Source organism: Thamnophis sirtalis, unplaced genomic scaffold (assembly GCF_051295495.1).
Source record: "Thamnophis sirtalis isolate CommonGarterSnake01/CBP01778 unplaced genomic scaffold, rThaSir2_p1.2 scaffold_2, whole genome shotgun sequence".
NCBI lineage: Eukaryota > Metazoa > Chordata > Lepidosauria > Squamata > Natricidae > Thamnophis > Thamnophis sirtalis.
This window is the reverse complement of record NW_028261382.1, coordinates 42,459,068-42,473,334: the sequence shown is the minus strand read 5'-3', so window position 1 is coordinate 42,473,334 and position 14,267 is coordinate 42,459,068. Positions and strand designations below refer to the sequence as shown.

General features: G+C 43.1%; 1 protein-coding gene across 1 annotated transcript in view; it reads left to right on the top strand.

Annotated features, from left to right (window-relative positions):
• Positions 1 to 1,782: 1,782 nt before the first annotated feature.
• The window catches only part of GON4L (gon-4 like), a 40,526-nt gene continuing 28,041 nt past the window's right edge, over positions 1,783 to 14,267 (top strand). The window contains 10 exon segments of the mRNA XM_087705151.1: positions 1,783 to 1,878; positions 3,209 to 3,338; positions 4,688 to 4,837; positions 5,714 to 5,922; positions 6,808 to 6,882; positions 8,000 to 8,050; positions 8,528 to 8,578; positions 9,175 to 9,270; positions 11,139 to 11,252; positions 13,665 to 13,838. Coding sequence (XP_087561277.1) covers positions 3,236 to 3,338; positions 4,688 to 4,837; positions 5,714 to 5,922; positions 6,808 to 6,882; positions 8,000 to 8,050; positions 8,528 to 8,578; positions 9,175 to 9,270; positions 11,139 to 11,252; positions 13,665 to 13,838 — 1,023 coding nt within the window. The 5' untranslated portion in view covers positions 1,783 to 1,878; positions 3,209 to 3,235.

The following is a 14,267-nucleotide window of genomic DNA, read 5'->3' as shown; positions in this document are numbered from 1 at the left end:
TTAGACATGCTTGACAAATACATAAAATTTAAAATTACATTAAAAGCTGTTGTGGGGTGTGTGCGTGATCCCAATGAGGCTGGCGCTGGGAGTTTAGGACCCGCTGCGAACCGACGCCAGAGCACCGCACACCAAGACAACTAGACACAAGGACAATTTTGCCACAAATGCCATCACTCTGCTAAACCAATAATTCCCTCAACACTGTCAAAGGATTCGCTAAGGCTGCATTACTATTACAATAACTCTTCTCATCGTTCCCATCACCCATCTCCTCCCACTTATGACTGCAGGACTGTAACTTTGCTGCTTGTATCCTTACGATATCCTTACGATAGTATGATTTGATTGCATATTTGTACTCTATTATGATTCGTGACACATATATCTTTTCCTTGATGTACACTGAGAGCATCTGCACCAATGACAAATTCCCTTGTGTGCCCAATCACAGTTGGCCAATAAAGAATTCCATTCTATTCTTTATTCAAATTCTATTCCATTCTTTCATATTCTATTCTCTTATCTTCTATTCCTATTCTCTTCTCTTCTCTGTTCTATTCTCTATTCCATTTCAATTCTATTGTCTATTCTATATTCCAATTCTATTCTATTCTCTTATTCTATTCCTATTCTATTTCGGTTGTGGCCCAGCAGGAGCCGTTGGAGCTGCCACCAGACTCCGACAGCGAGGGGCCCTAGGAGTCGGCTCTGGAGGATGTGGAGGACCCTCGACAGGGTTCCGACTCCGAGCAGGGCGCAGAGAGGCTGGTTGGCCACCAGGAGGCGCCTGAGCCTTGGACCAGTGGGGAGGAGACAAGGGAGAGTGAGCCGGACGCCAGCAGTGAGTTGTTCCTGGATGCACGCCATCAAAGAGCTACTAGGCGTCAGGAACAATTACGCAATTACAGGAGGTGATTGCACTCAGCTGGTGGTCATTAGGCTCCTCTCCAGACTATAATAAGGACTGCTTGTGCACACGCCCCTCTTGCAGAAGTCAACGCATTGACTAAAAGTTGGAGAACTTTTGTAACTAGCTTGGCAGGCTGGATTGCTGCCAAGGTTTGTCTGAGTTGCTGCCAAGGTCCTTATCTGTTTGTTATGCTTGGCTTTCAGCTACCGAGGTTTTGGGGTCTTGCTAATAAAGGACATTCCAGTTAAGCTTGTCTCGGCATTCATTACTGGACGGAGGAGGGGGTCAGAACACATTTCTATTCTATTCTATTCTATATTCTATTCAATTCTGCTCTATTCTATTTAAATTTGGGGCCATGCAACATATAGGATAATGAATCGGAGAAATGCATGAAAAACTTTGCATCCTGAAATAACTGCATTCGCGTTTAAAATGGAAAAGCAAACCCTAAATAAATGGATTCACCCCAAATATTCTTGCACTGGAAGCCCAGAGGCAGCCTGTGACGTCAGAAGCTCCACCCCTCCCTCGGGTCACGTGGGCTTTCCAAGGTCGGGAAAAACAACCCGCAAAGGAACGGCCGTGCCAGCAACCAACATGGCGGCCTTCGCTTCCTCCAGGAAGGCCCCTCCACCCCCTTTAAAAAAAAAAATCGCGGCCTTTTCAGTTTCGTTTCGAGAGACGCCGACAGTCTTCCATCCCCCAACTCCCCTCTCGCTGGCCCTCAACCCTCGGCGTGAAATCCCCGCCCGCCCGCTCTGTCAGTCCCGCGGCCCGCACCAAAAATGGCGGAGGCGGCGGGCCCGGGACGGCGCATGCGCGAGCGCGCCCGCCGGCCGTTCCTGACGTCACTTCCTTTTCCGGTTGTGGTGGGGTCGAGCTACCCTCCGAATTGGGGGAGGGGGGGGAATGGCCGGAATGAGCCGCTGCAACCGTGAGGGGATCCCCGGGGAAGATGCTCGGTCAGTTTCGGGGGGCTCCGGCGGGGTGGGTCACGATAGGGAGGGGCCAGGCGGGCTCCTTACGCCCAGAACTCTCCTCTTCCCCCATTTCGGGGGTTCAACCAGCAGCGATAACCACACCTCCCATCATCCCCAGCCGTGGCTGGGGTTTATGGGGGTTCTGGGGGGCTTTTGCCAGGCCAGCGTCCTCTAAAAGAGCTCGACTACAGGGACCATCATCCTAACCCCCCCCCCCCCCAATTGGATGAAACCTCCCCTAACCTGCTTCCTGTTGAGTGGCAAGACCCATCATCCCCAGCCATGCAAGTTCTGATGGTGGTCAAGCCCATCCACCACTCTCTTCCTTTTTCAGGAATTTAGAGATTGTGTGTGTGTATTGCATTAATAAATGAACATATAGATATATTGCATTATGTACATTATATACATTGCATTAATAAATGAAGATAGATACATATATTGCATTAATAAATGAAGATATGAATATATATTGCATAAATAGATTGCATTATATATAGATTGCATATATATCTATTTATATATTGCATTGATAAACGAACATTATATATATAATGTATATTTGTTGATTATATATATAATCAACAAAAGATATAAATATATATTGCATAAATGTATTGCATTATATAAATTGTATTATATATTGCATTATATATCTATATCTATTTATATATTATATATTGATAAATGAACATTTTATATATATATATACATACATATATATATATATATATAATCAATAAATGAACATATAAATATATATTGCATAAATAGATTGCATTATATAGATTGTATTATATATTGCATTATATATAGATTGCATATATATATATATCTATATATTGCATTAATAAATGAAGTAATATAGGTAGTCCTCGACTTACAACCGCTCATTTAGTGACTGAAGTTAGGACAGTGCTGGGGAAAAAAAGATTTATGACTGCTTTTCACACTTACAACCATCATGGCATCCCCACGGTTATGTGATCCAAATTCAGACGTTTGGCCATGGACCCGTATTTATGATGGTAACAGGGTCCCTTTTGCCACCTTCTGTCAATCGGAGACAAGGAGGAAGCCAGATTCACTTAACAACCATGTTGCTAACTTAACCACATGATTGGGATTCGCTTAAACTGAGGCAAGAAAGGTCGTAAAACGGGCTAAACTCCCTTAACGAATAACCGCAGTCGGGACCAGAATTTCTGTCGTTAACCAAGGCGGGCGGGAAGTGAGTCGTGACCGGTTTTATGACTTTTTTTTTGCTGCTGTTCAAATTCTCTCTTTTCTTTTTTCTTTCTGGCCTTTGCAGGACGCCGTTGGGAAGCCTTTAGCTGCCATGTCCCTCTCTCCCACCATGCTACCATGCAAGAAGAGGAAAACCATCCGGGCGGATTCCTTTTCCGAAGCCCAGCCTCTTCCCATGGAGGCGTCTCCTTCAGGTGGGATCAGCCAGCTTGGTGATCACGAGGAAATCAACCCTCCTTTGACCGAATGGGAGGAACCAATTATTTTATACTTATGGACCATCCTTTTCCCATCATCTCTGATTCTGTAGTGGCCGTAAGAATTGATTAAAATAGAATTAGAATAGAGAATAGAATAAGAATAGAATAAGAATAGGATAGAATAGAATTAGAATAGAAGGTGGAATGAATAGAGGATAGACTAGAATAGAATGTGGAATGAATAGAGGATAGAGTAGAATAAAATATGGAATGAATAGAGGATAGAATAGAATATGGAATGAATAGAGGATAGAATAGAATATGGAATGAATAGAGGATAGAATAGAATAAAATATGGAATGAATAGAGGATAGAATAGAATAAAATATGGAATGAATAGAGGATAGAATAGAGTAGAATATGGAATGAATAGAGAATAGAATAGAATACGGAATGAATAGCGGATAGAATAGAATAAAATATGGAATGAATAGATAGAATAGAATAAAATATGGAATGAATAGAGGGCAGAATAGAATAGAATGTGGAATGAATAGAGGATAGAATAGAATAAAATATGGAATGAATAGAGGATAGAATAGAATAGAATATGGAATGAATAGAGAATAGAATAGAATATGGAATGAATAGAGAATAGAATAGAATACGGAATGAATAGCGGATAGAATAGAATAAAATATGGAATGAATAGATAGAATAGAATAAAATATGGAATGAATAGAGGGCAGAATAGAATAGAATGTGGAATGAATAGAGGATAGAATAGAATAAAATATGGAATGAATAGAGGATAGAATAGAATAAAATATGGAATGAATAGAGGATAGAATAGAATAAAATATGGAATGAATAGAGAATAGAATAGAATATGGAATGAATAGAGAATAGAATAGAATATGGAATGAATAGAGAATAGAATAGAATATGGAATGAATAGAGAATAGAATAGAATATGGAATGAATAGAGGATAGAATAGAATAAAATATGGAATGAATAGAGGGCAGAATAGAATAGAATGTGGAATGAATAGAGGATAGAATAGAATAAAATATGGAATGAATAGACGATAGAATAGAATAAAATATGGAATGAATAGAGGATAGAATAGAATAGAAAATGGGAGAAAGTGGCAAGAAGGTGACAAACAACACGGAGAAAGCAGAACTATTTCACTCATTTTTTGCATCTGTCTTTACACAAAGGGATAAAACAGTCCAACCTATCAAAAACAGCACCACAAAAATCAGATTCGGAACACAAATTGAAATAGAATAATAAAATAAATGACATTTTGACTGCTTTTCCCCCTCCTTTTTCCCAGATGGCCCCCTTTTGCCCAAGCCAGAGATGGAACAGGAGGATGAAGGAGAGGTTTCCCCAACGATGAAACCCGTGGGGGTCACACAGAAGGTCGAGCCGCTTCAAGGAATTAAGGAAGAAGCCGAGGAAACGAGACTTTTTATTTCAGTGGGTGAGTCATGAACAGGCCAGACACCCCAATGTTTTTGTAACTGGGGTTGACTTACGTATAGCTCTCGAGGTGCGACCACATTTGAGCCTAAAATCTCTTTCTTTTCCCCCCCCAAGCTTTTAATCTTTTAATTTTTTTTTAAAGTTTTTATTTTACACACATAAACACATCAACAACAAACACATGACTTAGGACAACATAGGAATCAAAAGTTCCATCAAAAATCATAGGGCAGTTCCGTATCAGTTTCTTTGCAATTAGTATTTTCCCTTTCTATAATTAGCTATTCATAACCAAATATTGTTTATCTCTAATGTGCTATATATACATACATACGGTTCCACCACAAAACCGCGCTCGACTAAACCGCGTCCGACTAAACCGCATCGCTGACGTCATCAACAGGGCGACAACAGCGCGGAGACAGAAGCACGCTGTAAACCCTAAACCTAAAATTAACCCCTAAACCTAACCCCCCCTAAACCTAATCCTAAACCTAACCCTAAACCTAACCCTTAACCTAACCCTTAACCTAACCCTAAACCTAATCCTAACCCTAATCCTAACCCTTAACCTAACCCTAAATTTAACCCTAACCCTTAACCTAAAGCTAACCCTAAACCTAACCCTTACCTTAAGTTGAATCGGCTTGCTTTCAAAGCGCTATTTAAAGCGCCCTTCTTTCTCCGCGCTGGCTGTTGTCGCCCTGTTGATGACGTCAGCGACGTGGTTTAATCGGGCGCGGTTTAGTCGAGCGCGGTTTTGACGGGTCACGCGTACATACAATTCCAGGTAAACATGGTTAATTTTTTGAGTCAAATTTCTGTTGCTAAGTGAGTTTGCAATCTCCCCCCCCCCCCCCCCCCCCGTTTGCAGACGAACGAGAAGGAGGGAAAAAACCCAGGCGGAAGGGAGTTAAAAGGCAATGGGAAGGGAAGTCGTCCGAGGAAGACGAAGGAGGAGGAAGAGGAGGAGGAAGGACTTTAGATTGTGACCTCAAACTGGACAAAACCTTGGACCGGACGCTGGAAGATGGGGCGAAGCAGCACAATTTGACGGCTGTCAACGTACGCAACATCCTTCACGTAAGTGCGGGCGGTGGCTGATGGGGTGGGGCCGCGAAGAGGGTCGTCCTCGACTTACAACGATTTATTTAGCGATCGTTCAAAGTTAGAACAGCCCCGGGGGGGAAAAAAGATGACTTAACACAGGTAGCCCTCGACTTAAACCGCAATCCGTTGAGTGACAACGCCACTGAAATTGACTGTTTTTCACACTTAACGACCGTTGCGGCTTAGCCGTGTGATCGAAATCCAGGCGCTTGGCAAGGGACTCGCCTTTACGACGGTCAACGTGATTCCCCTTTTTGTGACCTTCTCACGAGGGAAGTCAATGGCGGGAAGCCAGGTTTGCTTAACGACCGTGTGGCTAATTTAACAAGGGCGGCGATTCGCTTAACAACCGTGGCAGGAAAGTTCATAACATGGGGGCAAAACTCCCTGGACAAGCGGCTGCCTTAGCCACCGAAATTCTGGGCTCAGTTGTGGTCGTAAGTCGAGGACGGTTTCCTCGTGACCGTTAGTCAGCGTCCTCCTGGTCAAGATTTGGATGCTCGACCACCAGCGTGTTCCAACTTACGACGATCGCAGGTCATGTGTGATCACTCTTTGCCGTCTTCTCAAGCTTCCGTTGAACCAGAAGCCGATAGGGGAAGCCTGATTTGCTTAACGACCGCATCATTCGCTTAACGGCTGCAGCGATACCTTTAAAACCGTGGCACCAACGGTCGCCAGCCTTCCCTTTCCGTTGCTTTGCGAGGGAGATTTGGGGCGCCGTGATGGTCGTAAGTCGAGGACTACCTGTGGTTGATTCCCTTCCTGTCCCGACTCACGGGGCTGGTTCACAAGCGGCTTTTCCTGGCTTGGAAGTCATCAAGCTGAGAAACTCTTTAATTCCCCCCCCCCTCGCAGGAAGTCATCACCAACGAGCACGTGGTGGCCATGATGAAAGCCGCCATCAGTGAGACGGAGGACGCCCCTGTTTTTGTGAGTCTGGGGGCTGTTGGAAGAGAAGAGAGGAGGGGGGGGGAAGCAATTGTTAGATGGGGTGTGTATCTCAGCAGAGGGAAAAATAGATCTAGCAGATCTAATCATAGTTTAATTAAACAACTCTCTTCTCCATCTCTCTCTTTTCTCTCTTTCTCTTCTATTTCTTTCCCTCTCATTCTCTCTTTTTTCTCTCTCCCTCTTTCTTTTTCTCTTTCCTTCTCTCTCCTCATTTCTCTCTCCTCTCTTTCTCTTTGTCTTTTTCTCTCTTTCCCTCTCTTTCTTCCCCTTTCTCTTTTTTCTCTCATTCTTTCTTTTTCTCTTTCTTCTCTCCCTCTTTCTTTATCTGTCTCTTTTTCTCTTACCCTCTCTCTCTCTCTTTCTTTCTCTTATACTCTCTCACTCTCTCAATCTTTGCAACACATTGTACTTCTTTTACATATCCATTGTATGTCCTTTATCTGTACCTGTAAATCTTATATAACTATAACTATCTATCTATCTATCTATCTATCTATCTATCTATCTATCTATCTATCTATCTATCTATCTATCTATCTAAATATCTATCTATCTATATCTATCTATATCTATCTATATCTATCTATTTATCTATATATCTAAATATCTATATCTAAATATTTAAATATCTGTCTAAATATCTATCTAAATATCTATCTAAATATCTAAATCTATCTATCTATTTATCTATCTATCTATCTATCTATCTATCTATCTATCTATCTATCTAAATATCTATCTTCTCTCCCTCTTTCTTTCTCTTATACTCTCTCATTCTCTTTCTCTCTTGCTTCCCATTTGTCTCTCTTTCTCTTTGTCTCTCTTTCTCTCTCTCTTCCCCATTCTCTTTTTCTCTCTATTTCTTTCTCTTTCTCTTTTTGCTCTTTCCCTCTCTTTATTTCTCTCTTTCTCTTACCCTCTTTCTCTTACCCCCTCGTCCTCTCTCTCTCTCTCTGTCTCTCTCTCCCTCCCTCCCTCTCTCTGTTTCTTTCTTTCTTTCTTTCTTTCTTTCTTTCTTTCTTTCTTTCTTTCTTTCTTTCTTTCTTTCTTTCTTTCTTTCTTTCTTTCTTTCCTTTTCCCCCTTCCCCCAATTCAGGAGCCCAAAATGACACGGTCCAAGCTGAAGGAAGTGGTAGAGAAAGGGGTGGTAAGTAAAATATAATAGCAGTACAGCTCATTCGTTCGTACCTATACCTAAATTGTGGGGTTTAAAAATATTGATTTCCATCCTGCTTTTATTATTTTTATGAATATCCCTTCCTCCTCCGATTTTCCCCTCGACAACAACCCTGTGAGGTTTGTTGGGCTGAGAGAAAGGGACTGGCCCAAAGTCACCCAGTTGGTTTTCATGATTAAAGTGGGACTAGAACTCCCCGTCTCCTGGTGATTGGCCCAAAGTGGCTTGCTTTTCTTTTCTTTATTAATATTATAATATTATATTCCGCCTGTTTTCTGAAACGGCTTGGATGAACGTGGGGCCCTTTTTAGAAAGTTCTAATTAGAAATGATCGCACGAATGAATGGGAGGCAGGTCCTGCGTAGAATTCACACCAGGATTTATTTGTGATGTTTTGTTTTTATATTTGATGGCAGAGGATGCCAATCATGCTTCTTGCCTCCTCAGGTAATTCCCACCTGGAACATTTCTCCCATCAAGAAAGCCAACGAAATCAAGGTGGGCCCTCTTGAGTTTTTTTTTTTTTTAAATAATCATCTTTTATTGTCCTTTTATATGTTGGGAGTAGAAGCCCATAAAAAAATCTGAAAAATACACACATTTGCTGCGCTGGTCGGGATGGGTTAGCAAATTCTTTTCTCTGTGGGGGTGCTTGGTGCTCTCTGAGGTTGGTGGTTTTCTTGCAAACGTTTCATGACCCAACTAGGGAACATCATCAGTGCTAGAAGGGAATGGGGATTGTGGAGAAAAGGGGGAGGAGGAGGAAGAAGAAGAGGGGGAGGAAGAGGAGGAGGAGAACTGTGGGGTCCTTGGTGCTCTCTGAGAATGGTGGTTTCCTTGCAGACGTTTCCTGACCCAACTAGGTAACGTCATCAGTGCTAGAAGGGAATGGGGATTGGAGAAAAGGAGGAGGAGGGAGGAGGAGGAAGAAGAAGAGGGGGATGAAGAGGAGGAGGACTGTGGGGTCTGGCCTGCTCCGCCAATCCATGAAAGCTCCTTCTCCCGCCCCTCTTTTTTCTCTCTGGGAAAACTCATCTTTCTGCCCTTCTTCCTTTTTCTTGCCCCCCCCCCTCTCCCCTTCCCCATCGCTGCAGCCCCCTCAGTTTGTCGACATCCCTCTCGAAGACGACGATTCGTCCGACGAGGAGTACCAACCGGAAGAGGATGAAGAAGATGAAACGGCAGAAGAGGTATGCTTTACAAGTGGAGCGGTGTGTGTGTGTGTTTGTGTAACCGTATTTACTTACTTTCCCTACTGGTGGTTGTGCCCGCCGGAGCCAGCGGGATGGAGTCTGAATGGAGGTGAATGTTTTTAGTGGCCAGATGCCCTTCCTGTCGCCAGGGCGGAGTTTTTTTTTTCCAGCAGATATATGGCCAGAGAGAGAAATATCTGCCTCTACCTAGCCTCGAACTCATGGCCTCTTGACTGTGAGGCAAGGGCTCCGCCTCTTAAGGCCACCCCACCACTTTCAGCATTCTCCTTTATGTCCCCCCCGAAACTGGTGTCTAGAATTACCCCACTTCTGACACCAGAAATCTTCGCTTTTCCCTCTCTCTCCCTTCTCCATCATTGGAGATTTTCAAGAAAAGATTAGACAATTGTTGGTCTGAAATGGGATGGGTTTTCCTGTTTGAGCAGGGGGTTGGACTAGAAGACCTCTAAAGTCCCTTCCAACTATGCTATTCTGTGATTCCTTCCTTCCTTCCTTCCTTCCTTCCTTCCCCATCATTGGAGGTTTTTAATAAAAGACTGGACAGCCACTTGTTTGAAACGGGATAGGGTCTCCTGCTTGAGCAGGGGGTTAGACTAGAAGACCTCTACAGTCCCTTCCAATTCTGTTTTTCTGTTATTCTCTCCTTTTTTAAAAAAATGTTTTAATTTTGTTTATACAGACATAACATCTTTGCAACACATTATATTTCTTTTACATATCCATTGTATTTCCTTTATCTGTACCTGTAAATCTTATATCTATCTATCTATCTATCTATCTATCTATCTATCTATCTATCTATCTATCTATCTATCTATCTATCTACCTACCTACCTACCTACCTACCTACCTACCTACCTACCTACCTACCTATCTACCTATCATCCATCCATCCATCTATCTAAATATCTAAATATCTAAATATCTATCTAAATATCTATATCTGTCTATCTATCTTTCTGTCTGTCTATCTATCTATCTATCTATCTATCTATCTATCTATCTATCTATCTATCTTTGTAAACATATCTAAATATATCTAAATATCAATCTATCTAAATATCTATCTCTATCTAAATATCTATCTATATCTATCTAAACATCTAAATCTATCTATCTATCTATCTATCTATCTATCTATCTATCTATCTATCTATCTATCTATCTATCATCCATCCATCCATCCATCCATCCATCCATCTATCTAAATATCTAAATATCTATCTATCTAAATATCTATCTATCTATCTATCTATCTATCTATCTATCTATCTATCTATCTATCTATCTATCTATCTAAATATCTAAATATCTATCTAAATATCTATATCTATCTATCTTTCTATCTATCTGTCTATCTTTGTATCTATATCTAAATATATCTAAATATCAATCTATCTAAATATCTATCTATATCTATCTAAACATCTAAATATATCTATCTATCTATCATCTATCCTATCTCTCTCTATCTATCTATCTATCTACCTACCTACCGACCTACTGACCTACATATTTTATTTCATATAGCTTTTCTCCTATATATAACAACCTTCATGTACACTTAAATCATCTTATTATCATTTTATTTCCTACTATGTCCACAGTCTATTTTATATTTCCACCTTTTTATTCATTTTCCGGTTTTGTATTTCTCTCCTATAAGTTCTGCTATGGCTGCTGGTAGTTTGACCAGCGGAGTCAAGCTACCAGCAGCCATAGTCAACAACAACATCTCCCTCTCCCTTTCTCTCTCTCTCCCTCCCTCCCTCCCTCCCTCCCTCCCTCCCTCTCTCTCTCTCTCTCTCTCACACACACACACTGATTTCTTGTTTCTTTTCCAGAGTTTATTGGAGAGCGATGTAGAAAGCAGCACCTCCTCCCCCCGGGGGTCCAAGCGTCGTTGGAGACAGTCAGAGACGGTGGAGACGGACGAGGAAGGCAGCCCCCCCTTGGAGGTAAGCGCTTCCTCCATCCTCTGCCTTCCTCTCACACGCTTGCTCTGGTTGTTCAGCGAAGCACGGCCATCGTTAAGTGAATCAAGCAGTCCTTAAACAAATCCGGTTTTCCCCCTTGAGTTTGATCCGGCTGGGAAAGTCGTATCAACGGCGATCCAGTGACCCTGGAATGCTGCCTCCGTCATAAGTGTGAAACAGGGCACTGAGTCACACACACACATACACACATACACACACACACACGTGCCAGTGTAACTTTGAATGGCCGCTAAGCCAACAGGTGTCAGTCAAGATCTACCTTTACGGTGTTCCCAAGAAGACGAATTGTGTGTCACTTTTTTCAGCCCCGTTTTCTGGCGGCGGCAAAATGAACGGTTATAAGTCAGGGAGTACGTTATATGCCAATTGCCTCCACTCGACCAATTAGATCCCACAGGTTAGGCCTCCTCCGAGTTCTATCAGCCAGTCAATGTCGACTGGCAACTACGCGGAGCAGAGCCTTCTCTGTGGCAGCTCCGACCCTATGGAACGAACTCCCCGTGGAGATTCGTACCCTCACCACCCTCCAGACCTTCCGCATAGCACTTAAAACCTGGCTGTCCCGACAGGCCTGGGGCTAAAGACCTTCACTGTACCCGAATTGTATGAATATTGTGCTTTTAATGATGTATTGTCCTATATGTAACTCGGTTTGTCTCCCCCTGCCTTTGAATTGTGAGCCGCCCTGAGTCCCCTTGGGGAAAAGGGCGGCATACAAATATTAATAAATACAAATACAAATACAAATGATGGAGGTCGTTCTCGGATGACAAGTGTTTGTTTAGCGACCGTCCAAATTTACAATGGCACTGAAAAAAAAATTCAGTGAAATGTGAAAAAAAATTCAACTCACGAATATTTCACACTTAACGACAGTGGCAACATCCCACGGTCAAGCGATTTGCATTCGGATGCTTGGCCACCGATTCACATTTACGACGGCCGTAGCGTCCCGTGTGTGTGTGTGCCTGTGTGTGTTTTCACGCGATCCCCTTTTGCGACCTTCGTTCAAGCCGAGTCCACGGGGAAACTCGGATTCGCTTAACGACCGTGTTGCTATCTTAACCACTGCCGCGATTCCCTTAATCAGTGATTCCCCGGGGCGAAGGGGGTGATTTTAATTACGTTAATTCATTATTCTATGACTCTCCTTTTTAAGTTTTTGAAGAAGTTTTATTATAAATGGAGTTTTATTGCTTTTATATATGAGGTTTTATATTCTTTTAAGCCGCCTCGAGTCGCCGTGGCTGGATACGCGGTAATATAAATCTCCCAAATAGAGTAGAGTAGAAAATGATGGAGGGAAGACAGGATGTAGGAGAGTCGGAAGCAGAGGAGAGAAGAAAGATAGGAAGAGAGGGATAGGAGAGAGGGGGAAGGGGGAAGATGAGGTGTACAAGGAGGAGTGGTAAGGGGAGAGAGGAGAAGGAGAAAGGAAGGGGAAGTAGAGTAGAAAATGATGGAGGGAAGACAGGATGTAGAAGAGTCGGAAGCAGAGGAGAGAAGAAGATAGGAAGAGAGGGATAGGAGAGAGGGTGAAGGGGGAAGATGAGGTGTATAAGGAGGAGTGGTAAGGGGAGAGAGGAGAAGGAGAAAGGAAGGGGAAGTAGAGTAGAAAATGATGGAGGGAAGACAGGATGTAGAAGAGTCGGAAGTAGAGGAGAGAAGAAGATAGGAAGAGAGGGATAGGAGAGAGGGGGAAGGGGGAAGATGAGGTGTATAAGGAGGAGTGGTAAGGGGAGAGAGGAGAAGGAGAAAGGAAGGGGAAGTAGAGTAGTATGGAAGTGGAAATACACCAATGAGAGGAAGAGTGGGAAGCAGAAGGGAGAAGAAAGGTGGGAAGAGAGGGATAGGAGAGAGTGTAAGAGGGGAAGATGAGGATGAGGAGGAGTGGAATGTAGAGAGAGGAGAAGGAGAAAGGAAGGGGAAGTAGAGTAGAAAAGGATGATGGAGGGAAGATAGGAAGTTGGAGGGAGGTAGAAGAAAGAGGTGTATGGAGAGTAGAAGAGCTAATAATGAGTGTTAATCTTTTTGGGGCGTTGAGGACAAGAGGAACTGATGCAATCATTATTTAATACTATATGATACTGGCTATGTATAGTATACATGTGATTGTATGTTATGAAAATGGAAATAAAAATATGGTTATAACAATATAAATCTCCCAAATAAATAAATGAAGCGAAATAAACACAAGTCATAAAACGGGGAGGCAGGGTTCCCTTCGCGAACATCTCACTCAGCGGCATAAATGTCGGGGGCCCGTTGCGGTCGTAAGCGCGAGGACTCCCTGTAAGGAATGCGCTTAGAAGCCTTTTAACGACTCAGGAGGTTGTTGTCAGCCCCTGAGCTGTGCCAGTTTCTCTCGTCCAGGCCGAGAAGGAGACCAGCCCTCCTGCCCAGCGACATGTCAGCGCCGAGGTCATCCCGATGGGCCCCCCACCGCCCCCCAAGCCCAAGCAGAACAAGGACACCGTCTTCATGGAGAAGCTCCATGCGGTGGATGAAGAACTGGCCTCCAGCCCCGTCTGCATGGATGCCTTCCAGGTAAGACCTACCAAATATCTCCCCCCCCCCCCAATGAAAAGAGAGAAGTTCTAGGCTGCATCAACAGAGGGATAGAATCAAAATCAGGTGAAGGGTTGATACCACTTTATAAGGCCTTGTTAAGGGCACACTTGGAATACAGCATTCAGTTTTGGTTGTAAAAGAGATGGTGGAAACTCTAGAAAGAGTGCAGAGAAGAGCAACAAAGAGGATTAAGGGCCTGGAGGCTAAAACATATCAAGAACGGTTGCAGGAACTGGGGATGTCTAGTTTAATGAAAAGGAGGACTAGGGGAGACCGGATAGTAATCTTCCAATATCTTAGGGGTTGCCCCAAAGAAGAGGGAGTCAAGCTATTCTCCAAAGCCCCTGAGGGTAGAACAAGAAGCAATGGGTGGAAACTAATCAAGGAGAGAAGCAACTTAGGAGA